The sequence below is a fragment of the Netta rufina genome (genome assembly GCF_964035555.1).
Source record: "Netta rufina genome assembly, chromosome: 12".
NCBI classification, from domain to species: Eukaryota; Metazoa; Chordata; class Aves; order Anseriformes; family Anatidae; genus Netta; species Netta rufina.
In genome coordinates this window covers 11,857,202-11,882,521 of record NC_140135.1, presented here as the reverse complement: position 1 = coordinate 11,882,521, position 25,320 = coordinate 11,857,202, and the positions used below count along the sequence as shown (strand labels likewise).

Sequence of the window (25,320 nt, the reverse complement as noted above, 5' to 3'; positions counted from 1 at the left end):
CAGCCTGTGATTAACGTGCAGGGAAGCAAATAGGATTTCAAAAGGGAAAAGCGCAGAATAAATGATTCCCGGCGGACACGCCGCTCAGGTTTCCCTTCATCGCGCCTGGCTCGTCTCATTTATTCATATTAATTACACCCTGCTAATGGCTAGGAAAAGCCCTCGCTGCGGGGACCCGTGCAGGACAGCCAGCCATGTCCCCGAGGAGAGGTGTGGGGTCCCCCCAGGGCGAGAGGGGGGCCCTGCATTTTGGCAGCGCCTTGCTGGGCTCTGCCTTGGCTTCTCAGGAAGCTGGCGCAGGCTTTCGGGAGCTCCCCGCCGAGCGAGGAAACGTGGCTGAGGCAGCAGGGGCTGGGGGGGGGGGATGCTCCAGTAAAGGGGGGGCGAGGGCAGGGGGGCACGGCAGCCCTCCCGCCCGCAGCTGGGCGCAGTCTCCTCCGATTACCGTTGCCATTAACGTTGGCGAGGCCGCGGTGCTGGGAGCCACAATCAGGATCCGGAGCCCGGGGCGCCGAGGAAGCGCTCGCCGCACGCCAGCTCCTCTTCCAGAGCCTGTCCCGGCTAACCCGAGCTGACACCGGCTGCGGGGGGGCAGCCAAACCTCTCACCCCACGGGGAAACCGAGGCACCCGCGCAGCGTGCCCGCGTCCCTTATTCCCCAGAGCAGCCCACGAGGTGGTTTTGCTGCCAGCAGTGAAGACGCCGCTCACATCCAGCCCCGGAGGCAGGGTGCAGGGATTTCAGCAGCCTGGTGCAGAGCCGGGGCTGGCAGCAGGGTGCTCCCCGGGGATGCCCCGTCCCTGCCCCGGCCCCGTCACGCTGCGGCGGCTGCCGGGGATGGTGTCAGGCTCTGCTGATGGCAGAGACGCAGGCAGCAGGGGTTGGGGCTGCTAGGAAAGGAGGAAAACATGTTTTTATTTATTTATTTATTTATTTATTTATTTTTGATTCCTTCTCCTCCCCCGTCTCTGAGCCCACGTCAAACTGTTCCCCCGGGGCCCGACTCCTGCCCGCAGCAAATGCGCCTGGGTCCAGAGCCTCCAGGGGGGCTCTGCCAGCACCCCCCGCCTGGACCCCGACCCCTCGCTGCTGCTCGGCCCCCGGACCGCCTCGTATTTCATGTATTTTTGTGTTTAATCCTGTCTGATAAATGTCGTCCTGACTTCCCAGCCAACACCATTTCGAGTGGCTGAGTGATTAAACTCCTTGAAAACATCTTTATTTATTTAGTTATTTTTTTCACAGCAAAGGTTGACAGGCGCTTCAGCTCGGTCTCGGGCTGAACAATCGCCTCTGGGATCAATTTTGTGCCACGAGTGCCATGGGGAGGAGCGTGAGGGAGGCAGGTGAAGGAGGTGATTTGCTCTGGGAACACGGCCCCAAATAATCCCCGGGGTGCATGAGATATGAGGGGCAGGAGCTTTGGGGGGACACAACCTGCTGCAGCTCCCCTGCTGCTTGAGGGGCTCCAGGAGGGAGGATTCTCCCCGAAGCCCCCTCTGGGCTGCTACACGGCCACGTGGACACCTTGGGGAGCTCCGGACCTGTCCCTCCCTGCTGCTGTAGGTCTGGAAATTTACTGCAGGAGCGAAGATGTCCCCGGGCTGGACACGGGCAGCTGCCCGCTGCGCAGACGTTTGGAGGCATCTGATCGGGGCTGAGATCACTGCTGCAGAAAATACCTTCCCGAGCCTGCCTGCGCGTGGCTGCCAGCCCGCTGCTTGCCCCAGTGCCCAGCGTGTGCCCAGCTGGGGGCTCGGGTCTTGGTCCAGCTTCCCGGAGCCGCACCGGTCCCCACGTGTCCCACAGAGGCCGGGAGCGCTTTCCTGGCCGAGGCACTGGGCTTCTCCTCCAGTGCTGCTGAACACGGGGCCCTGGGGCTGTTTACGTGGCTCAAAAAAAGTCAAAATTTGGCTGTTTCTGCCACATCACTGTATTTTATTTTATTTTTTTAGGGGAAGATGCCATGTGGTGGTTCAAAATGCGCCCTGATTTCAGGACTTTTAAGCCGAACATCCTGCCTTTGGAACAGCCAGAAGAGACGCTTGCAGCGGGACGCACACCCGGAGCCGAACCCTTTTGGTTTTGGGGCAAAGCCTGACACGATTCCCGTTCACCCGGCTGTGGGGGCACGGGGACGGGGGCTGGCGGGCAGCCCGGCGGTGCCACCAGGACGCTGCGCCCCAGAGGAGATTGCAAGGTGACCCGGGACGTCGGCCCGAACTCCAGCGAGCGTCGCTCTCCAGCTCCGTGGCGCTTGTCCAAGCTAAAAATACCCCTGCTGCCGGCACGGCGCGGGGCGGGCGCTGCAGGCGGCGGCTGCAGAGGGATGCTCAGCACCACCGGACCCGCCAAGGGCATGGGGCTGGGCTCCCGCTCACCGAGCAGCTCCTGGCACCTCACCGGGCTGCACTCCCCAAACGTCCCGCTGGAGAGCACGGGGATGGGGGATTTGGGATGGGGGATTTGCCGCCAGGGGCAATGGGAAGCATGGCTGGGGCTCCTTCCATCCCACTTCCATCTCCCAGCCCCGTGCACCTCCAGCACGCTGGGGACTGTCTGCGGGTGGAGCAGCCGAGGAGGGAGGTGCACGCAGCCCGAAGGCTGGACCAACCTCACCAGACGATCCCGTCACCTTGGCGAGCTGGGCGCGCTGAAAGGGGAGATTTAATTTAGATAAGTGTCAAACCAGGCTCCCGGGGCCAGGAGCAAAGCCTGGCACTGGTGCCAAAGCCCTCAGCAGGCTCCTCACCGCCCCAGGGTGACCTGGCCCGTGCCCGTTTTTGTGTCTCTTCTCCTCGCCCATGGGTCACCCTGTTGCTGCCTGCCTCGTCCCTGAATTGCTGGGGAAGCGAGGGGAGGCTGCTTTGGCTGGGGCATGCCCGTGGCCTCCTGCTGAGGATGCTCCCATCCCTGCTCCCACCACCTGCAGCGTTTCCAGCCACATAGGGGAAAATCTGCCGGATTTTCACACCACCAGACTCCCCAGCCTCTGCCCCGTGCCTCCCCCATCCCCAATCCCCTGCGGCTTCTGCGCCTGTGAAGGAGCAGCTGCAGAAAATCGATGCCTTGGCCAGCGCCGGGTGCTGTGCTGCTGTACAGGGACTGCTGGGGGCACCGTGGCCCCCTTCACCTCCCCGTTTTGGGGTGCCCTTCCCCGTGCATCCCTGCCGCAGTTGCCATGGCGATGAGCATCCCACGAGCTCCGGCTCTTTCCTCGCCTCCGCATCGCTCCTGCCCTCGGCCCCAGCGGTCCCCGAGCACGAGAGCAGCGGGCGCAGAGCGGGCGGCGTGGCGTTCACCATTAACCACAGGCTGCCCGGCTCGGCCGAGCTGCGCGGGGTTATTTTTATTTGCTAGAGCCCCCCCGGAGGGACGGGTTTGGAAGGCGAAGCGTTACACAGCTGCGGCATCAGGCGGGGAGCGAAGGAAGGAAAGAAAACTCGGCCCCCCCCCTCTGCTCCGTGCCCCCCCCTGCTGCTCCCCTGCCTGGCACGGCTGCCGCCGAGGAGATGAAGGATTTGTTTAATTAGACGGCAAAGCCTCCTGCTGCTGCACCGAGGCAAACAGCAGCAGCTCGGGCAGCGCCTGCGTCCCGGGGGATCAGGGCTGCCCCGGTGGCACCGGTGTCCTGCGGAGCCCAGCGGGGTCGTGGTGTGGGCTGGGGGGGCGGCGTGCTGGGTGCTGCTGCCCTGGGGCTGCTGGGGATGGGGCACGGGGAGTGTGGGGACCCCTGCTTTGTGTCCCTGGCCTGCCCTCTGCTTCTTCTTGCTCTGGCAAAGGCAGCTCTTCTCTGCGTTTTGGCACCTCGGTGTCCCCGGGGAGAGGTGGCGATGGTCCCGGTGCAGCTGCTGGCACAGAGGGGTGCCCAGCGCTGCGCCCAGCCTCAGTGCTGCCTTCGGTGTCCCTGTATGGGGACGTGGTGCCCAGAGCTGCTGGCAGGGCCAGCCGGGGCTGCCCCTGCTCTGCCCAGGCTCCGTCAGCTCCGCCGTGTCCGTCTTTGGCTCCCCGGGTTTGCCGAGAGGTAACCGAGCAGCGCTCAGGAAGGCGACCCTGCGGAGGGCAGAGCGGGAGAGTAATGAGCAGCCTGGGGAGCCGGGCGGCTGTTTGCCCTCCTTCGTGAAGCAGAATCAAGGAGAAAGTCAGGAGACGTGAAAGGCAAATCTGCTGGCAAGCCAGCCAGGGGAACAAGCTCCAGCTCCTCGCCAAAGCCCCAGGCCCGAGCCTCGTGCCCACCGCTCCCCCCCGGCGAGGATCCTGCCCAGCTCCTCTCGGCCCAGCCCTGCCCTTCCTCCGCCATCCCATGGCACTGTGCTGTCCCTCCGTCCTTCAGCTCGCCTCCCCGTCCTCTGATGGGTTCAGCCAGCATTTTTTTTCTTTAAATTTAATTGTTATTAGCACGCTTTGCAGCCTCGCAGCGACCCAGGATTACAAATAGCAGGGCGAGCGCAGCCAGCCTGGGAGAGCGGGGCCAGCTCCAGGCACCGTCCCTGGCACCACTGGGGGGAGGCAGCTGGAGGGCTGGATGCTGCTCCTCTCCGCTTGGGCAGGGGATTTGGCACGGCAGGAAAATCCCTGGGCATCCCTGGCTGCCGTGGCCAGCTCCAGGTCCCGTTTTGGGCTGCCCAGCCCAGGGGGTTCCCACCCTGCGATGGGGGAAGCGAGGCGGCTGAGGACGGGAGGTAGAAACCAGCAGCAATTCAGCCTGGCCGGGGAAGCGGCTGCCTAAAAATAGCAGCCAGGCTCTGCGCTGTGACAGCACACACCGGTGTTCCTCCCGCTGCCCCATGTATAATGGATAAGGCTCTGCACGCGCTGTCGCCGGCTCCTTTCGGCTGTATCGAGGCCGTGAACGTCGGAGATGTTGGACCTGCACCCGGGCTGCTCGGGGGGGATCCTCCTCCTGGGGCTGTGTTCACGGACCCAGGCAGCTAACTCGCCCCTTGGGAGATGCTGCAGGACAGCTGGCGGCCAAAGCAGGGCCAGAACAAATCTCAGCACAACGCAGGGTGATTTATAAGCACGGTTATTTTTACCTGGCCAAACTGGGCAGCGTCCCCCGTTCCCTGCCTGCCCAGCAGCAGCGTGTCCTCGGGCAGGGAGGGAGCCAGGGGGGAGAGCGGGGTCAGCAGCAGCAGCACACCGTGCTCGGGGCCTCATCCAGGGCGGTGCTGGGACACAGGGATGTGCAGAGCCTGCACAGGGAGAAGGTCTCACGGGCTTTTTAGGTGGAGAGCAGAGGGGTGGATGAAACGAAGCCAGCCGTGGGGGTTTGCCGGGCGAGCGGCTGTGCGGCCCCGGGGTGGGGGCACACGGGGGAGAGCTCGCTAACGAGCAGCTGCCAATTACCCGGGGTTTGGAGGCACTTTGTGCAGGAATCACAGCCCCCTTCATTGCTCGCACCCTCCCTGGCAGCATGAAGCTGCTGCTTCCCCCTGGGGTGTTCACAAAACAGGAGAGCTCGAATTCCTGCAGACAGAAGAAGCAGGGGGTTTATTCCCCCCTCCAGCAGTGTTTTTTCCTTTGGTGCCTGCTTGCAGGCAACGCAATTCCTAGCAGGGAGGTGAGCTTCAGTGTCAGGAGATGATTTTTAGAAGCGTTTTCTTCCTGCAGATAACCCGAGAGAAGCACAGCCCTCCCCGTGCCCCCTGGCATGGCACCACCACATCCCCCTCCCTCGGTCCCGCTGACCCCGGGGCGCAGCGGCCGGGTCCCTTTGCGGTACCCTGGGGACCTGCCCGAGGATGCTGCCCGCAGCGGTGGCCGAGCAGCCTCCCGCGGTGCGGGGACCCCCCCCACCAGTGTCCCCATCCCTGGGGACGGCCAGGCCCTGCCACCTCGCCGCCTGGCACGACGCGGGGCATTGAGGCACACAGCGCGGCTTTGTCCGCCCCGCGCCCGCCGGGCAGGGACCTGTTGCCCTCTGCAGGCTTCCCCAGCCCTGCACCGGCTCCAAAGCTGCAGCACCCAGGGGAAATGGGGTCCCCAGGGAGCTGGGGGCACCTGGAGGAGCTGGGGACACCCGGGGGAGTTGGGGACACCCGGGGGAGTTGGGGACCCCCAGGGGAATTGGGGACCCCCAGGGGAGCTGGCCCCACCTGGATCCCTCGGCATCATTTGGGGACCCCTCTGGCCTTGGGGCCATGCCCGCTGGAGCCCTGTCCCCCGTCCCACACAGGGGACATTGCCCCTGCCAGCACGATTCCCACCAAAATAGCGAAAACACCCGGAGCACCAAGGCTGGAAGCAGGTGCCTGCGCTGGGGGGGCCGGGAGGAGGCAGAGGGACACCCCCCCCATCGCCTCCCTCACCGCTGCGGGGCTCAGCCAGCAGCAAACTCAGCCCAGGTGGGCTTGGGGGTCCCCAGAGCCACCGCAGAGGGGTCACCCATCACCCCCACACCCCCCCAAGCTGCTTTTTTCCTACTGCAAAGCCTCCCCCCCCCCCCCGCCAGCCCTGCGCGCCGCTGCCGTGCCCACGCAGCACCGAGGGGCTGGCAGCCAAGGGGTGCTGCTGGGGGGGCTGGGGCGGGGAGGGACGGGGGCTTGTCCCTTTAAGGGGGGTGGCTGTCACGCAGAGAGCCCTTTTCTTTGCTGGAGAGGGGGACAGGCACCCAGAGGGCACGGTACAGGGCGAGGGACTGCCAGGAGAGGCGAGGGCTGGTCCCAGCTGCAGACAGAGCCCAGGCAGCTGAGCGCACGGGGAGCGGACCGAGTCCGGCACCATGGGTGAGTATGGGGGACAGGGGGGGGCTGCACACGGGGACAGCTGCCACACGGTGCCGGTGGCACGCTCCTGGAGCAGAAAGGCACCACCAAACCCGCCCCCGGCACCAGCAGGCCACGGGCACGCAGGTCCCCGCGGGTGGCAACCTGCGGGGAGGAAGCCTCCGGGTGGCGGGGACGGCATCTTGCTTCCCCACACCGATTCCCGGCCCCGTTCTGCCTCCCGGGACACGTCCCACCACCCCTGCAGCCCCAGGATGGGGAGCTGAGAGCTCCCGCCCGGGCTGAGCCCTGCCACAACTCGTGCCGCTTGTGTGCCTGCAGCCCTGGGGTGCTGGGGTCCCCCCATCAACACCAGAGGCAATAATTATGGCACATCCCCGTCCCTGTGGGTACCGTGTGGCCCCACAGCGGCTGAGCCAAGGCACAGGACCCGGGATTGTGCCACACAAGGGCCCTTTCTCTCCTTTCTCTCCTCCCTTCCCCTCCTTTCCCTTCCCCACTGCAGGAGCAGCTTCCTGCAGCCCGCGGGGCCGGGGCTTTTTTGGGGGGGAGCCCTGCCAGGCCCTGCCACATCCGTGGGGCCGCTCGCCAGCCCCAGCCCCGGGCACCTGCCTGCCTCGATGTTCCCTGGCTGGCATTTAGGCTGGGAAAAAAAAAAGGAAAAAGGGAAAAAAATAAAAAAAAAGGAAAAGGAAAAGGTTGGTTGGTGCCAGCACAGCCCTCCCCATGGACCCGACGAAATTCAGGGAGCATCACCGTGGGAAGAGCCGGGGGTGACAGCGGGACCCCCCCCTTGGTCCTGCCGTGCCCACGCCTGCCCCGTCCAAGGCAAACAGGCGGGGGGGGTCCCAGTGCCCCCACAGCGCTGCCTTTGTTCCCTGTTTGCTCTCGGCCCGGGGTGGCCGCGGGGGGGGCCGTGCGGGGACAATTCCCCATTGTCCTCGGTGCCACCGCGCGACCTTGCTCTGCGCGGAGGGGAGGGCATCGCTGCGGGGCCCAAGGCTCCCTTGTCCTCCAGGGAAGGGAGAGCTGCTGCGGGGTCTGGGGAGGGGGGGGAGCGTGGGTTTGGGAACGCTTCCAGCAGTGCCAAGCCAGGGGGGGGGCAGGCACCCAAGCGCCTTTTTGGCATTCGAGGCACAAGCAGGGGGTGTGGGGGGTACAAACCTGCCCTGAGCCTGCCCGCTCTGCACCTCCAAACCCAGCCCCGTGTGGGGCTGCAGCCCGAGCTCTGCCCGTCCCAAAAACCCCTCTCCCGCCGGCAGGTCTGCTGGAGTGCTGCGCACGATGCCTCATCGGGGCACCCTTCGCCTCGCTGGTGGCCACTGGCCTGTGCTTCTTCGGGGTAGCGCTGTTCTGCGGCTGCGGGCACGAAGCCCTGACGGGCACCGAGCAGCTGATCGAGACCTACTTCTCCAAAAACTACCAGGACTATGAGTATCTCATCGATGTGTAAGTACCCTGCCCGCCGCCTCGCGGGGCTCCTCGCGTCTCCGTCGTGCTCCGTGCCGCGAGGACGCGGCCGGGGCTCCGCTCGCTGCTGGCACCCTCTGGGTTGTGGCCGGTGCCACTGCTGGACACCCCTGGGCTGTGTTTGCCCCGGGGCAGCCTCACACCAGTGCCGTGGCTGCAGGGCAGGGCCCGGCGGCCGCTCGTTTCCTTTTCACTCCTGTTCTTATCTGACCTCGCTAGGTGCCACGGCACGTGCAGGACGGCCGCACCGGGTAGGTATGGAGGGCACGGGGGGGCTGGTGCTGCTCTGCAGCCCCCCGTGGCACGGCTCTGCCCCAGCTCACCCCTCTCAGTCCCCTTGGGGACAGCGGCTTCGCCCCTGGGGCGTCACGGGGTGCGTGGGCACGGCGCTCGGGGAGGGTAAGTGGCGGTGTGCAGGCTGCCCCGCCTGGGTCGGGCACCCCAGCACTGCCTGAGCACCCCTGCCCGCTCCTCTCCCCGGCAGCATCCACGCTTTTCAGTATGTCATCTACGGCACGGCCTCCTTCTTCTTCCTCTACGGAGCGCTGCTGCTGGCCGAAGGCTTCTACACCACCGGTGCCGTGCGGCAAATCTTCGGGGACTACAAGACCACCATCTGCGGCAAGGGCCTCAGCGCAACGGTAACCGGGGGCCCGAAAGGGAGGGGAGCGCGAGGCCCCCAGCGAGCTCACTCTTTGCAGCGGGTGTGTCAGTGTTTGGGAAAGTGGCTAGGACATCCTGACAAGGTGATCTTAACCGGGGTTCGGCACCCCTTCGCGCACCCACAGCGGCTTCGCCGCGCTCGGCACGGCCGAAGGGCAGGAGACGGCGGCCGCCTGGGTTTCGGGGCATCCCGAAGGGAAGCACAGCCCGACTGCCCTCCCTCAGGCTGGGAGCATCCCCCGGGGACCGAAGCAGCTGACACGGCTGCAGATTTTGCCGGCAAACAAACCTCTCGGTGTTTACGCACCAGCTGAGAGAGCCGTGAGCATCCCCGCAAGGGTTGGGGCGTGCTGGCAGCCCCAGGCTCTCCAGCCCCGCTGTGCGCGGTGTCCCCAGGGCCGTCCTGTCCGCAGGGAGCTGTGACAAAGTTGCTGGCAAGCGGGGCAGCCCGTGGCCTCGGGGAGCGGAGGGGGACGGCTGCGGTTCCCTTCGGGACAATCGGGGTGGCGCGGCGGAGGGAGGGCAGGAGAGCCGCGTTGCCCAGCCCAGGGGTGTGCAGCTGCGCTCCCGCAGAGGCCGAGCCCCGCTGGCACGTGGCTGTGGGATTCCCTCGGCACGGGAAGCGGCGGCTGTCCCGCTGCCACCGGTCACCCCCACGTGCGTGTGACCGTCCCCGAGAGCCAGCCGGGCTCGGGCCGGTGCTCCGCGGGGTGCAGGGGGATGCGCCGGGCTCGGCGGGCGGTGCAGAGCCAGGCACTGGCAGCATCCCGCTCCCTCGCCCCTCCTGCCTGGGGACCCTCGCGCTCCCCTGTCCCCATCCCCGGCCGCACGGTGACGGCGGCCGTGCCCCCGGCTTGTCCTGCCCCTTGCAGTTTGTGGGCATCACCTACGTCCTGACCATCGTCTGGCTGCTGGTCTTCGCCTGCTCCGCGGTGCCGGTCTACATCTACTTCAACACCTGGACCACCTGCCAGTCCATCGCCAACCCCAGCAAGACCTCGGCCAGCATCGGCACCCTGTGTGCGGACGCCAGGATGTACGGTCAGTGCTGCCTTTGCTGCCCCGGGGGCTGCGCTGCTCCCCCCGCACCCTTCCCGCTGGCACCGCGAGGGAACGGGGCTGCCAGGAGGGACGCAGAGCGCAGAGGGGACGGAGGGGGCCTGTGGGGTCCGTGCCCCGGCTCACCCCGCTCCCCGCGGCTCCCCAGGCGTCCTGCCCTGGAACGCTTTCCCCGGGAAGGTGTGCGGCTCCAACCTGCTCTCCGTCTGCAAGACCAGCGAGGTGAGCACCTTCCCAGCGCCCTCCCAAGCCCCCCGTGGGGCTGAGCAGACCCGCAGGTGGCACGGGGATGGTGGCAGCCTCTGTGCTCCCCTCCCCGGCTGGCAAATGGCAGCCCGGGAGCTCACCGCTGTCTTCCCTTGCAGTTCCAAATGACTTTCCACCTCTTCATCGCGGCCTTTGTGGGGGCTGCAGCCACGCTGGTCTCACTGGTGAGTCGGTGCTCCCCCTGCCCGGCCGTTCTCCTCCGCCCGGCGAGGATTTGGGGGCAGAGGACGTCAGAGGTGGTGGGCAAGGACGCGACAGAGCCCGTGCTCGTGTCGTTTTCGTCTGGCACATAAGTGCAGGCGGCGAGCTCAGGTGATAAGGAGGTGGCAGGAGGGGGCCCGGAGGGGCTTTAGGAGGCGAGGAGAGGGGAAGAGGTCCTGCTGCCGTGCACCAAGCCCTGTGCCTTCCCCCGATTGTCCCCTCTCTGTGCACCGCAAATGGCACTGCGGTGTCCCAGCAGTGCAGCAGGGCCCCGGGGCACGCTGGCCGGGCACTGTGCCGAGGGGGTGCTGGTGCTGGGCGCAGGGGTGCTCAGCGGGCTCCCCCCGGCTCCCAGGCTGGCGCGAGCCTCTCCTCCTTCCCCTCGCTCACTCTCCTCCCGCCCGCAGCTCACCTTCATGATCGCCGCCACCTACAACTTCGCCGTCCTCAAGCTGATGGGCCGAGGCACCAAGTTCTAGGCCACGAGGTGGAGCCCAGCCAGCCAAACGCCCCCTCTTTTCTCTAACCCCGAGGCTTTAACACTGCAGCCGCCCGACACCAGGTCTCCTGCGTTAACTCTGCCTTCGCCGCTGACTCCCCTCCTCTTCCTCCCTCGCATCCGTCGTGCTGAGCGTGACCAAGAAGGAGAGCTTCCCACCAATGGACCCCCCTTCGTGCACTTTTCTCTCTGCGCTCATCATCGGTAACCGGTTCGCTCTGGGGCCAAGCCCTTCGAAACCAGCAAGAGAAGAGGAGGGACTCACTCCAGTGTCCCTGGGATGAGCCAAAGCCTTCGTGCTCCCGGGAGGCAGAAATCCCCGTAGATTGCTCTAAGAGTAGCAAGAAAGAGGCTAGAGAGAAAAGGAAGTTGGCCAAGTCTCGGTACCATTGCTAGAGACTCTCCTGGAGCTGACTGCCGGCACCTCTCATGGATGGAGGATGAGAACAATTTTTTTTTTCCCCTAGTAAAGAAAGATGAATTTACCCCAAAGTGCCTGCTGCAGCCAAGGCAAAGGGCGTTTAGGGCAAGGATCTTCCCGTTGCGGAGAAGAGAGCGCTGACCCCGATGCTGATCAAAGTCCGTGCCCCTAACCCAGCTGCCCCTATTAAGCCTGAAGGAGTTTGGTGCCTGTGGACGAAGGGGACTCTGAGCTTTACGCTCCAGCACCTCCAGGGCCCCCAGCACGGGGCAGGGCAGCAGGAGGCGGCAGGTACGTGTGAGGGGGGCTGCCCCGAGAGCGTAAGGCCAGAGCAGTCCCTTTTGTAGGACAGGACACCCCTCCGGGCCGCTCGTCCCCCTGCGCCTCACCGCCTCCCAGCTGCGCACGCCAGACGCGGTGGTCCCTTCACAATGGTGCTCTTCTCTCGGGGTGACGTCTGCTTCCCTACCGTTTGCTACGGCAAAGATCTCGATTTGTTTCTCACCTGTGCCAAACGTAACGCCCCCCCTCCTCCTGCCCCCCCTCTGCCCCTCACTTTTTGTCCTTTTTCTTTTTTCTTTTTTTTCCTGCGAGTCAGGACGGCCGTCTCGTGGCTAGCCACGCCGGGAAGGACTGGCAGCACCTCGGCTCCAGTCAAAACCCACAAAGAAGGGCAGGAGGGCGGCAGCTCGGTGGGCAGGGGGCTGAACCACGGCCGCTCCCCGCACCCCAGACCCCGCTGGCTTCCCCAGGGCAGGGCGAGGAGCCGGGGGAGACCTTTCCCGCAGCAGCCCGAGGGAAGCCCTCCGGCTGGGTGGTGTGGGTCCATCCCTCGCTGCCAAATCGCAGCTCCCAGCCCTCCCCGCCAGCCGGCGTTTTGTTTCGTCCTTCCCCCGCCTCGCCTTAACGCTACGCTTCGTGTTTATTTATGGGAGAAACTACTTTCAGTAGCAGACCGCAGCTCCACCTCGCGTGGGTTTATTTTGTATTTTTTGGTGTCTGTATTATCGATGTTTTTCCTAAGTGCCGGTTTCAGCAGGGGCAAGGATAAAGGGGCCGATCTGCTGAGCAGAGCGTTCGAAGGATCCTTGCTGCTGGCTGCTGAACGAGGTTGGCCAGGCTACCGACGCACACGGGCTGGGGAGGGGGAGATGCCAGCTGGGGCCGCGGGGTGGGGAGAAACCAGGCAAGATCTGGGAATTCACTTCAACGCCATCTCTCCTGGGGGTTTGCTGGTTTGTTTATTATTTTTTTTTTTCTTTCGTGTTGATTTAACAACAAATAACCAGACCCTCCTTCCCACCCTCGTCCCCAGACCCCAAGCACACACACGCACGCACACACACACACAAGCACACACAAAGAGCGTTAATCAACTGAAAGTGTTTCCTTCATTTCTGATCTAGAATTTCAACTTGCTAACAAGCAATAAAAAGGAGCAAGTTTTTAAAGACTTATCTTACAAGATGTATTTTATAAAAATTAAAGAAAATAAATTAAAATTAAGAACATTCTGAACAAGGTACCTGTCTGCGTCTGTTTGTTGCTCTGGTCTCGGTCTCCCCCATCCCCCAGGGAGGGAAGGGGAGCACTTGTCCACTCCACGTGTGGGCCCACAGCCCCTTTCTCCTTCCCATTTCATCCAGGGGGGCCACGTCCCCAACCCTGAGTCCAGTCCCCTTGTTCCCTTATCACCGCTGTCTCTCCTCCAGACCCTCAGAGGTCTTTCAAGAAGCCCTGAAAGCTGGGGTCTCTCAGGAAGCCCTTGCTTTTGGGGCAAGGTGAGGAGCTGCTGCCCTTTAGTGCCCTGCTTACACAGTGCCAGCCTCTGCCTTGTCCCCTAAGGTGGCATCCATAGCACGGACACCACAAAACGAATCAGCACGGCTCAAGCACACAGCTTGCAGCACACCATGCACTTGGTACAAGCACATCAGAGCCCCTCAGGACGAGCACCTCTCGCTTGCAGAGAGCCCTGGCTGAAAGAAGGTGGCCTCAGCCGGGCACAAGGTCAGACCTGACAATTTCAGGATCCTATAAACCCAGGTCCTGTGCTCTGCGGGCAGCCAGAGGGACATTTGCAGCCAGGCCATGCGCAGTTTGTGTGCAGGTGTCAAAAATAACAGACCCAAACGCTGCTCTGCTCAGAAATCGCCCCCAAAACACCCTGTTTCGGGTCATTCCCTCCAGGAGCAGCGCTCTGAGCCCTCTGGGGAGCGAGGCCGTGGAGTGATGCTCCCAGCCTGGGTCCCACCCCGGCTCGCAGAAACCCGCGGGGCCGTGGCTGGCATCAACGGGGCCCTTTGTTCCCGTGCTCCCAGCTGCCAGCACCCTCCTCGCCCCACGCTGAAAGGGCCCTGTGTGAGCGGGATGGGAACAACACCACGGCTCTTCGCGGGGAGCGGGGCTGCCCTGCGCGGGGTGGGAGGCTTGGGGACGGTGCGAGGCGGTGTGTGCATGGCCAGGAGGTGGGCACGAGGGCTGAGGGACGCGTGTGGGCTCCTGTGTGGGCTCCTCGGGGCTCCTGTGGCTCTGTCTGGTGATGAACTGGCCCAGAGGGAGCTCTGACAGGGAGCTGCCGGCTCTGTCCCCACGACCGGTGGTTGAAGCACGGCTGCACCACAGCAAGGAGCCGGCCCCGAGGTCCCTGTGGAGCTGCCAGCTCAGGGGGCTGAGCACGGGGCAGGAGGAGGAGGCAGGGCCGGCCCCAGCCCCATCCCCATCCCAGCCCCATCCCCTGCCCGCCGCTCCCGGCCCTCCGGCTCCCCCCCGCGGCCGCTGCCGGGGCTCTGCGGGGCTGTATGGGGTCGGGGACAGGAGCCAGCCCTGGAGGGGAAACCTTTTATTTCCCCATCTCTTCGTCCCAGGAGCCGCATTCCCTGGGGTTTGCAGGCAGCCGCTGTCAGCGGGGCCGTCGCCTCCCCCCCCAGCCGAGCTGCCCCACGTTTTTGTAAATACATCACACGTCAAGTGAGTTGGTGGCTCCGATGCCTCCAGGTAGATCCTCGCTGGCGTTAAGATGCCGCCTCACCAAACCCCGTGACTCCTCCGAGGCTGGCACCCTCTGCCACCAGCTCACCTTGGCTTTTTTCTCAGCTGTGTTTTGAAACAGCAGAGGAGGCTGGAGGCCCTCAGATACTCCAGCATACCTTTAAAAGCAGAATTTCCAAGGACTTGAAACCGTATCAATGCCTCTGGAAGCACAGATAAGCAAGCAGACATGAGAGAAAAAACAAGCTAGAGGTTCTGCCAACAGAAACAGTAGGCAAGGACTGTGCAAACACAAAGAAAGCCTCCCAAAATAAGTGACCGTCCTGGCAGGACGGCGGAAGAGAACAGTCCCCATATGCTGATTGCTGTCCCGGCATCCCATGGAAATCACGTCTGGTTACAGCCCCCTGGAGCAGGAGGGACCAGGTCCAAGATTGCAGGAAGAAATCAAAGGAAAGCACGGCTTGCTGCTGAGAGCCCCGGCCGAAAATTAACATATAGTGACAGAAGGAAGCAGTGTGGAATATTTGTTATGAAAGTGTCTTCTGATGTGCTCTTGGAAAGACAAAACTGGTCAGTGGATTCAGCTTGTAAATAAGCTATACTTACTCAACGACTGTTCAGGAATAACCAGCCCCTTTGTTTCAAATTTGGTGACATCCCTCAGCCAGTTGCCACAACCGACCCAGCTTCACCTCCCATTCAGGAGAACAGTCACTGGCTTGAACTCTGATAAATCAAAAAGTCAACACTTCCTGAATTCACTTGGGTACATCCATGTTTTATTTGCTTAAATAAAGGTAGAATCTCAGTTTTACAGTTCCAGTTCCGTAGCGATAGCAACAACTGCAGCAGCATGAGTGGACACAGGGAGAGGACAGCTGTTGGCACTGAACTTTGCAACAGAGAGTTCAAGATCCCAGCTCCTTCAGAAGTTGTGCGTCTCATTTAGAATAAATTAAACAATTTAAATATATTATACTATACTTTTAGATGGATTTTTTAAAACACATAAGCCTAATAAAATATTTTTTGTTTTAAAAAGGCAATCCAACATCTGTTAGAAACAAAAGATGCTGCGCAGCACCCTCCAGGGAGCACACACTGTTTGCACAGCCTGTGAACCATGAGGCTCTCGAGTTTCTGCCAGGAGCATCAACACGCACCCGAGGTACAGCAAACAGCACGCTGTGTGCGTATTCCTCCTGCACCACAGGCTGCTCAGTCCCTGCCCTCACCCTCAGGAGGTACAGTCCTCACACAGATCACAGGATCCGTGCTGGGACAGGGGCAGTTTCACCTGCAGGGAGCTTCCTCTGCAGCCCCCACGCCAGGCTGGGCAGCAAACAGGAGCCTGAGCCCAGATGGCCTCTGTGGGAACGAGCGCCAGTGGAACGTGTCTGTTGGGAGCAGAACCACAGTTTGGGATCTTGAAGGAAATATTAAGCTGTGTTGAACTGAAGAAAAATCTAGAGGTCAGACATTGTTAAATAAATAGTAACATTAATTTTAAAACCCTGTAAAAATATGTTGCACCTACAGAGGCAGAGCCTTCTCTTATACTTCAAGGGACCTGATTTTCCAGAGGCTGCAAGCACTCCCTATCCGTTCCTGTGAATGGGAGCGTCGAGCCCCGTACAGAAATCAGACCCCTGCAAAGCACTTTGTATTAAAGCTTCAGCCCCTTCCACGTGTGGCTGCCCTGTGAGAAGGGCAGCATCACCCTGAGTTCCCAGAGGAGACACCCTGCAAGTTCAGAGACTGCTGGGGGACGGGGGTTAGCTGCCACCAGCCAGTGTGAGACAGAGACTATCCTGCTCTGAAGCAGAGGATACGAGGCTGCTCTACGTGAGCTACGCGCTTTGCTATCCAGTAGCTCGTCACAGTGGGACTGCATTCAGCAGCTAGCGGATACACACTCAGGAAAGCTCTTCCCGTGACAGGCTCCTACGTGCTTACAGGCAAAGTCACAGCTTTGAACAAACACTCGCACGGGAAGTTGCAGGACATTGAGGTTACAATGGCAAAGACGGCAGCCAGCGAGCGCTGACCTCTCTGCTACACACAAATAGCTGGGGACGAACACCTAGCAGGGGGCAGGAGCTGGGGTTAGCAAAGCCTGGCATCCGTTCCTAGAAGGCTTCCTGCCCCCCCCATGTTTTTCATCCACCTTGAGCAGAAGTGGAATCAGTCCAGATCTCTCCGCAGTGGGCTGAACACAGCTGCCATTAACAAGGGCCAATTAACTGAGCAGACATTTGCTACCAGTAGTACATCAGTGGAGTTACAGACAAAACGCATTTGATTCTCCTGTAGGGACAAGGGCCAGGGCAATGGCGTGAGTTAACCGTGCTGAGCAGCACCGTCCCTGACAGACCAGGTGAGAACATTGCAGCATCTAAATAGGAACGTCTATGTTAAAGCAACCGCAGGTGCTGACCCACCAGCTAACAAAGCACGGCGGTCACGGCCCCACGCACAGGAGGAGGGGATTTAGCAGCTGCCCACGCATGAGCCAGCCACCTGCACTCTGAGGAGACATCCCACCCACCTTCCATCCCGTCTGCCAGAGCACATCGTCTGAACACAGCCATTACCTCTGGCAGAAACCAGCTGAGGATTCGTGCTCCAGGTCTCCTGAACTCCCAAATAACTCTAAACCCTTTGACATGACCTGGTGAGTGCCCACATTGGTATTTTTCATCCAGGGCTATTCAAGATATGAGAAGCAAGATCTGGTTGGGCCTCCAGAAGAGACAAGGGGACATATACTGAACAAGCAGCAACCAGTCTCTCCACAAAATAACATCCATACAAGACAAAGTTAAAGGTGGGGAAAAACAGACCAGAAACAGGCAGCTACAAGAAGGGATGCTGCAACATTCGGTTTCTTCTGTCCTTTGTATGTTGTTTTGTAACAGAGTTCTAACAATTCCTATTACAATTCAGTCTCAGGACAGAATGCATTGATCCCAAGGAACAGATACACACATCTCACCACGCTAGTACCCGGCATTCTCACAGTTGTGTGGGCTACAGCCTCCCCAACAGGTTTCACTCGGCATGCTGAGCAGACTTTCCTTTGGCAGTAAGGTCATGAGTTCAGTGGGTCTAGTATTTTTGGAGTTCAGGACTAAAATACCTCAAAGAGTGTCTGGAGCGCCCTCAGCTTTGTTCTGCAGGCAGTTCTCGGTACAGATCAAAATTCACTGTCTTTAGTTTAACCCAGTCCCTTAAGCCTGCTAGAACAGGCAGAGATGGAAGCAGGACTACATTTGCATGCTCTGACAGCTCCCTCCTGTAGATACATCCTTCGTGCCCAGAAACTCCAGCCAGAATTCAGACGGTAAGGCTGCAAACTCCCCAGTGAGCAAACCGCCTATTGTCCTTGCGGCCGCCGTCCTCAGAGCGCCCCAGAGCTGCCCGCACTTATTCCGACCCAGCCGCCGGTCCACGCGATGTTCCCGAAGCAGCAGCAGCCTCTCCTAACAGCAGGAGGACCCCGACTTGGAGCTGGAGTGCAGGTCGATGGTGTGGCCCAGCATGCAGTGCTCTAGCTGCTCCTCCACCGCCAGCACCTGCCGCACGGCCTCCTCGAAGGCCACGGCCACGTTGGTGTCATCCTTGGCGCTGGTCTCCAGGTAGGGGTAGTTGCCGTTCTCCAGGCACCAGGCCTGCGCCTCCTCCGTGCTCACCTGCCTTTCCAGCTTGTCGATCTTGTTGCCCAGAACCACGAAGGGGAAGTGTTCGGGGTCCTTCACGTCAGCGTAATAGACGAACTCCTTCTGCCAGTTACTGAGGTTCTCAAAGCTCTGCCGGTCGTCCACGCTGAAGGTCAGCAGGCAGCAGTCGGCTCCCCTGTAAAAGGGGGTTCGCAGGCTCTTGAATCTCTCCTGCCCCGCAGTGTCCCAAATCTGGAGGGTCACAAAACGCCCATCCACCTCCAGGTCCCGGTTTAAGAACTCCACACCGATCGTGTGGAAAGCCTGCGAGTCAAACTTGTTGGTGACGTACCGGTTCATGAGGGAGCTCTTCCCGACTCCACCATCCCCAAGCAGAATGACCTTTAAGAGCAAGGACTTCCCACTCATTGCAGCAGGATGGGAGGGCCACAGGACCAAGGCAATCTACAGGGTCCAGAAACAGTGCAGAACACCTCTCTGAATCACAAATTCCACAGCAAGTCACCCAGCTGAGGACCTAGAGCTCCAGTCTCTTCTAGCATAAGACTGACTTGGACTCCACATGAACTTAGCAGAGATGAAAGAAGGAAATCCGCGCCCCTGGGATCTCTCCCAGTTGTTCTGGTCCCCGTCAGAAATTAAGCAGCAGAGCTGAGACTGGTGCACACTGGAATAAAGAATGCAACGTTTGTGCTCCTCACCATTACGCTGGGACTTCCAAGAGGTTTAGGAAATAACCGCAAGTCCACCCTAGATTTCAAGTAGAATAGTGTAACAGCAGCCTTCTGCTATTGTCCGAGCTCTGCATTATTTCAGGGAAAGTACAGAGTGAGACTCCAACTTGTAGATTTTGATGCAGGTGCACAGGAAGGAATAGAACATGGAACTGCCATCCCCGTTTCTGAACAAGTTTTGGAAATAGGAGATAATCTCTTACTAGAGCAGCTGGTAGAGATGGCAATTAGGCAAGTTTTCCGGCACACAATTCTTCTATCAGGTCTCAAATGGAAGCAGCAGGTCTCCACACTAAGAGCAAGGTGAGAACAGCTGTTGAGTGTCAGTTACTTATTAATTCCACTACATTTGAAGAAAACTTTGTGTACCTGAAAGCTTATCTAGTTTCACCAAACACACCAATCACCCGTTAAACATCTCCTCTTGTCTGCGTCCTCAGGCTAGCACAGAAACAGCAAAATACGCCCAGGGATCACCACCACCACCAGGCCTTCCCTTTGTACTGTACAATCACTAGCTAAGTCATTTCTCCCATCTGACTGGAAGGATGTAAGCGATGTTCGGGCCTAACATCAATATAAGTCATCCAACAAACCAGTTCTTAATCACCCCAAGAACGCTGACTCACCTCAGAAGTGGAACTGTGCGTGTTTGCTGTGCGTGTTGTCTCCAGCTCGGAAGAGGTTTCCTGGGTAAAGAGACCCTGCTTCTCTGCTGCTCCTTCTTGGCAATGCTTTTCGCAGTCCGGTTTGCTAGGGCACAGGTGCGGGTTCACATTGCAACAAGCCCAACACCACGGCCTCCTTAGTCAGCAGCCGCAGGAAAGAGGCCAAGAGCCAGCCAGTCCTCCCTCTCCCAGGGGCATTCTATGAGTGAAGGTAAATGCCTGACACAGAAGAAGAGATTTGTTTTGCTGCTGTCTGTACTGTACCTGCTCTAGAAATACAGCACTCCTCTCTCCGGGACTCTCCAGGGAATGCCTTCCTCCAGCATAACAGTCGCTAAAAGGAAACAAACACCTGTCAGTGAGGTTGCCATAGCTGGACTCAGCGCACTGCCTTTCAATCTGTGAGGCTGACCCAGGCTGGGCAAACAACAGATGAGTTTTAGGGCGCTGAAAGTACAGAGCTGGTAAGTGGAGTAAAATAGCCAGGAGCAAGGGGTGAGGACACAGTTCCCTTTACCAGGGGTAAAATGGATCGCTGATCATTCCTGACCAGGGCTGGAATGTTGTGGATGCTAAACCCCAAATAAGAGAAAAGGAAGGCTCTCTGGTACGAGCGCACAGCCCGCGTCTCACCTCAATCTGCAGGACGCTGACGGCTTTGCCCTGCCTGCCCACACGCTCTGGAACCTGATGGAAGACCGGCCGTGTGCCTGCACCTGCCAACACGGGGAGCGAGCCCGGTGGGGAAGAGGGCACTCGGGCCGGCCCTGGGGGCTCTCAGCCCCTTCAGAGCCCTGCGGGCGGGGTTCCCCTTTCGGAGCTCTCAGCCACGAGCCCCGATCTCGAACAGGCTCCTCGCTCTCACTTCCCCAGCCCTCGGCCGGGCCAAGCGGGCGGGCCGGGCCCGGGCCCGGGCCCAGGCCGGGGCCTGCTGAGGCGCCACAGCGGGCCCTGAGGCGGCACCGGGACAGCCGGGCCCTGCCCCCCCCCCGCCCGTGATGCCCGGGAACGACCGCCGGGCCCCGGGGAACAGCTCCAGGCAGCGGACGGGGCCCCGCGGCCTCCAGCCCTGCCCCTCGGAGCGGTGCGGGCCGCTCCCGGGGCCGCCCCGTCCCCTTTTATCCCGCCCCCCCCCCCCCCTTACCGGCCGGGCCCCCTCCCGGTGCCGCCGCCGCCGCCGCCGGGGCAGGTGCCGGCCCCACCCCGCGCATGCGCAGCGCAGGCGCCCTGCCGGCGGGCGGGGCCGCTCCCTCAGGGGGGTGGAGGGGCCGTGTGAGGGGGGGGCTCTGCGCTGCCCCTCAGCGGGCACCCGCAGGAAAGCCCCGAGGGGACTCCACACGGCTCGGGGCTGAAGTGCCCGGGTTATTTCGGACACCCCCGGGGGCTGGTAGAGAGACGGGGGGTGCCGCGCAGGGTGCAGGTGGCTGGGCACATGGCCCCTGCTCGGGTGGGCCTGCCGAGCCCCCCAGCCCAGCCCATGTCTGACCGGCAATGTCGGCGTGCTCCCGGCTCGGTGTTACCCCCTGCTGAGCCCTTGCTCCCGGGATGAGCAAGCTCCTGTTTGCAAAGCTGCCCTCCCAGGCGTTATTTCACAAGCAGCGATAACTTCTGGGCTCCTGGGGCAGGTGTTGGTGCGTGCCGAGCTGCTGCCTCAGCTGCTGCTCACCGCCCCGTTGTGGCTCTCCCCCTGAACACCCACACCCTGCACACCCCACACACCCACCCGCACCCTCCCAGCCACCCCAGGGCAGGTGTTGGTGTTCCCTCGCAGCTCGTGCACTCAGGAGCTGCAGAAGATGCACGGATGGGGATCCAGGGGGCTGCCTCAGCTTAGTGTGGTGGCAACACCCGCGGTCATCCCCTCCGTGCAAAGCCGTGGGGTCAAAACCCTCTCCTGGCTGAGTCAGACAGGGCAGTGCAGGGGAGCCGGTGCCCATCGCGGCCACAAGCCCTGATCCCAATTCTCCCCGTGCTGCTGAGCGCCAGGTATTTGTCTGGCAGGGCCCGGATTCCTCCTGCCGGTGACTCAGCCGCCTCCTCCGCAGCGCCGGCCACAGCTTGCTGCCCGATAAAGCCATGGGAGGAAAGTGTCCAGGAGCAGCGGGACGGCCCAGCGGGGACCAACACGGATATTTCCAGGATGTACATGGCTCACCCGGCACCTGGCCCTTCGAGGAAGGTGCAAGGGCATCCTCCGTGCCCGTGCTCCCAAAGCCATGGTGTTTTGGGGGACATCAGGCCGGCAGGCATCCAGCATCCCAGCCTCCCACGCCACTGGCAGCCCTGTGCTGATACATGCTGGGGACACAGGGAGGGAGGGAGGGACGGAGTTGCCATAAAGGCCTGCTCTGTAATGGTTCTCCCCTTAGGGGCCAACCCTCTCCCCACAGCAGGGGCATTTTGGGTGTGGGGTTGCAGCACGGACTTGCCCTTGTCCTTGCAGCTGAAGGTACGGGGTTTGGGCAAGGCAGCCGGTACCTCCCCGTGGTGATTTCGGTGGGGATGTGGCTGAGCTTGCTCGGTTCAGCAGAGCGGGGGATGCTGAAGCAGCGTGAAGGTGCTGAACCCACTGCCTGGGCCAGTTCCTGACCCATCTGTGACCCATCCACCACCCCCTTCATGGAAGGGGCTCTGTGACGGGCAGGAGCAGCTTGCACAAGGGGCCTGGGGGCCTCTCCCCGGCAGGGACGATGACAACTGGCCGTTACTGGGGGAGCAGCAGCCCCGACTGCCCTGAAGGAAACCACAAACCCTGCTGGGGCGACAAACAGCTGCTGACACCCCGGCACGTGGGGATGGCCGGAGGGCAGCCCCAGCATGCGGGTATGGGGTTGGTACACCCAGGAGAGGGACTTCGGGGTGCTGCAGGGGCACTGCCCTCACCCCACAGAAAACCCCACACCACCCTGACACAGCACAGCAACACCAGCCTGGTGCCTCCAGCCCTGTGTTTGAAGGGTGAAAGCGGCCACAGCCCTGCAAACTGTTATTTGCAGTCCTTGCTGTGGGGCGTGGGTGCAGGCACGGCCGGATTGGTGCCACACGGGGACGGGTACAATAGTCCCATGTTTGTCCCCGGCTAGGGACACCAGCCAAAATTTAGCTGGCAGATCTGCCTCCACCTCCTCTGCAAGCAGGCACAGCAGCCCATGCGGTGGCCCCAGAGGCCAGGTGGAGGGGATAAAGTCCTGTGGCACCTCAGTGCAGGCTTGGGGGGCACCAGCAGAGCCCAGCTCCCCCTCACCGCGCAGGACCAGGAACAGTTTATAGGGTACCCAAAGGACTGAGCCCAATGACCCACCCTTGCAAGGCTGGGAAGAGCTCCTTGAGCCAAGCGTGGCTGGAGGTGAAGGGAAGGGCTGTGCCAGGCAGCGAGGGGAGAGCTCTGCCCTGAGGGCAGACCCAGCACCCATGGGAGCTGGGTGGCTCACGCACACAGCAGGAGGGCCATGAGTAACCTCTGGTAACGCACCAAGGAACCATTATGGCAATGGGACAACTGGTGGCACTAATTGAGCCTCAGAGGGGCACCAGCACACCCTAAGCTCTGTCCCCCCAGGCCACCAGGAGTGAGCCCTACACACACACACACACACCAAGGCGGACTCAGCTGGAAGGAACCACCCCGTGGCCCTTGGAGCAGCACCAACCTGCAGCAGAGCCCTTCCCACCCCTCAGGGCACGCAGGCCTGCACCTGAACCTTCACCAGGGAAGAAGCCACAAGCCAGAGGTAGGTCATTATAATTTTTTTTTTATTTTATAATAAACTTCTCATTTTTCCCCCAAGGAAGACAAAACTTGTGAGTGAGGCTACAGAACACCGTCAGTGAAGAGTATGCGAGACAGACCCAGGCCATGGGCCGGGCCAGAAGAGATCCCACTCCCCCACGCAGGAGGGGTCCGTCCCCAGGAGCCTCCATAGCCCTTGCTCATCTCCCCACCGCATGAGAGCGAGATCAGAGCTGTCAACAGGCGGCGGCTGTGCAGCAGAGATGGGGTTAGGTCAGGCTTTCGATGGACTGAGGGGGCCACGCTTTGTCCCCCCCACCTGCCATAGCTGCCAGCAAGGTGGGACAGTGGGTTAGATAATGCAGCTGTTTTCTATACATGTACATGATGTAAATTTAAAATTAAAAAAAAAAAAAAAAGATGATTTAATTCAAAGCAAAAAAATCAAGTGCTCTTCCCACCAGGCCATCTCTCTAGGAAGACTTCACACATTCCTTTTCCTGCTCGATAGCTGAAAGAGAAGAGAGGGCCATTAATCTGGTGCTGGTTTGTAGGAACACCCTCTGGAGCTGGCTGTAGAGCAATCACTCAGGCCCTGGCAGCCAGTTTTATTGTTTGAACCCAAGTGGCAGAACCAAATGCCTCAGCTCCTAGGGTGATGGGGCACATTGGGCATCTGCCCCATGCACAGGATGGTGCCCACTGCCACCACGGTCATAGCAGAGCCTGATCTTTGTCTCCAGGTGCCCAGGGCAGGCACAGGGAGTGCTGCAGCCCCCCGATGTCCTCACCCCGAACCCTCACCCCTCGCTCAGTGCTGTTCCTCTGGGTCAGAGCCCAGCTGCCCAGAAGCGCCTCTCCCCACCGGATTCCTCGGCAGTGAGATCAGCACACGAGGACACCCACTCCACGGCCACGGCCAACATCTGCCTCCCCCATAGAGCCCAGCACCAGGGCTCGGCTGCACCCCGGAGCCCCCCAGCTCCAGCCACCCCCTGCCCAGCCCTGCCAGTCCCCGCACTCACTCTCCTTGGAGGGCAGCGTGTTCTTCTCCTCCGTGTTGGTTTTCTTCAGCTTCTTCTTGTCGAATTTCTCCACCTCCGAGAGGTCCGGCTTGTCGCACATCTTGCCTGCGAGACGCCGCAGCTCGCTCAGCGGGGGCACCAGGGCAGGGAAAGGGGGGGACAGGCGGGGAGGAGAAGCGGGCAGGGCCCCCCCCGGGCGGCGCAGACAAAGGCAGCCCACCCCGGGGCGCCGCCCGCCCCTCCCGGCGGCGGACAATAGCGCAGGGCGGGGTCGGCCGCCACCCCGAGCCCCCCTCCGCTCCCCACCGCCCCGAGCTCCCCTCCGCACCCACCGGGACCCGCACCCACCCCCGGCCCCCCACCTTTGGGTGCCGCAGCCCGCACCCGCGGGCGCCCCGCGGAGCCTCCCCCGAGCACCCATCCGCCCCCTCTGGTGCAGCCCGAGCCCGCCGAGCCCCGGCACGGTGCGGCCGAGGCCGTGCCCCCGCTGCCCGGTGCCGGCCGTACCCGGTGCCGCTGCCGCCGCCGCTCCGCTCCCTCGCTCCGCCGCTCCTCAGGTGAGACTGGAGCGCGCCGCGTGGGGCGGCGCCTTATATACCCCGGCCGCCGCCCAGCCCGCGAGCCCATTGGCTGCCCGCCGCGGCGCTGAGCCTCACGGGAAGTGTAGTCCGCCAGCGTGCAGCCGCCGGTGGTGCGCGGCGGCCGGAGAACTGCGTTTCCCAGCGTGCCTCGCGGCGCGGTGGAGGGGGGCGAGTGTGTGAGGGCGGACGCGCGCACACGCCCGTGTGCAAGCACAGAGACACCAGAGACCCCACACAGCCCCCCCCCACGTGTACACACCCCACAAAGACCCCCCCACATGTACACACCCCACACAGACCCCCCCACATGTACACACCCCACAGAGACCCCCTCCATGTATACACCCCATAGAGACTCACACACATACACACCCTACAGAGACGCCCCCACATGTACACACCCCACACAGAGCCCCCCACACAGACCCCCCCATGCACTTGCACACCCCTGTTCCCCTCACACCCCCGTGTGCCCCCCCAGGCAGAAAGCCTGGGGGCTGAGGGGTGCCCAGGGGGATAACATAGGGTTGGGTGTTGCCCAGCAGCACCCCCAGGAGAAAGGGGCCACTGATGGCTTCTCGGGGAACACAGCCGAAATGT

At 61.8% G+C, this 25,320-nt stretch overlaps 3 protein-coding genes across 4 annotated transcripts; 1 reads left to right on the top strand and 2 right to left on the bottom strand.

Moving 5' to 3' along the window:
* Positions 1–6,724: 6,724 nt before the first annotated feature.
* Positions 6,725–10,867, top strand: PLP1 (proteolipid protein 1; the record flags this gene model as incomplete). The annotated part of the gene is made up of 7 exons (XM_084294263.1): positions 6,725–6,728; positions 7,991–8,177; positions 8,683–8,839; positions 9,734–9,902; positions 10,069–10,142; positions 10,286–10,351; positions 10,796–10,867. 7 exons carry the CDS (start codon positions 6,725–6,727, stop codon positions 10,865–10,867), a joined length of 729 nt encoding a protein of 242 aa, XP_084150389.1.
* Positions 10,868–14,084: 3,217 nt separating this feature from the next.
* On the bottom strand, positions 14,085–20,582 carry RAB9B (RAB9B, member RAS oncogene family). 2 transcript variants are annotated; one of them, XM_084294211.1, is made up of 4 exons: positions 20,529–20,557; positions 19,649–19,718; positions 19,346–19,469; positions 14,085–19,008 (listed from the first exon to the last, which is right to left on the bottom strand). In XM_084294211.1, the coding sequence occupies exon 4, from the start codon at positions 18,388–18,390 to the stop codon at positions 17,785–17,787; it is 606 nt and encodes a 201-aa protein (XP_084150337.1). In that variant the 5' UTR covers positions 18,391–19,008; positions 19,346–19,469; positions 19,649–19,718; positions 20,529–20,557; the 3' UTR covers positions 14,085–17,784. The 2 variants fall into 2 exon arrangements, with proteins under 2 accessions (XP_084150337.1, XP_084150336.1); XM_084294210.1 differs by having other exon boundaries at positions 19,346–19,718; positions 20,529–20,582.
* Positions 20,583–23,116: 2,534 nt separating this feature from the next.
* LOC311213726 (thymosin beta-15A homolog) lies at positions 23,117–24,732 on the bottom strand. The gene is made up of 3 exons (XM_084293922.1): positions 24,647–24,732; positions 24,140–24,244; positions 23,117–23,625 (listed from the first exon to the last, which is right to left on the bottom strand). The coding sequence occupies exons 2-3, from the start codon at positions 24,237–24,239 to the stop codon at positions 23,588–23,590; spliced, it is 138 nt and encodes a 45-aa protein (XP_084150048.1). The 5' UTR covers positions 24,240–24,244; positions 24,647–24,732; the 3' UTR covers positions 23,117–23,587.
* Between the last annotated feature and the right edge of the window lie 588 nt (positions 24,733–25,320).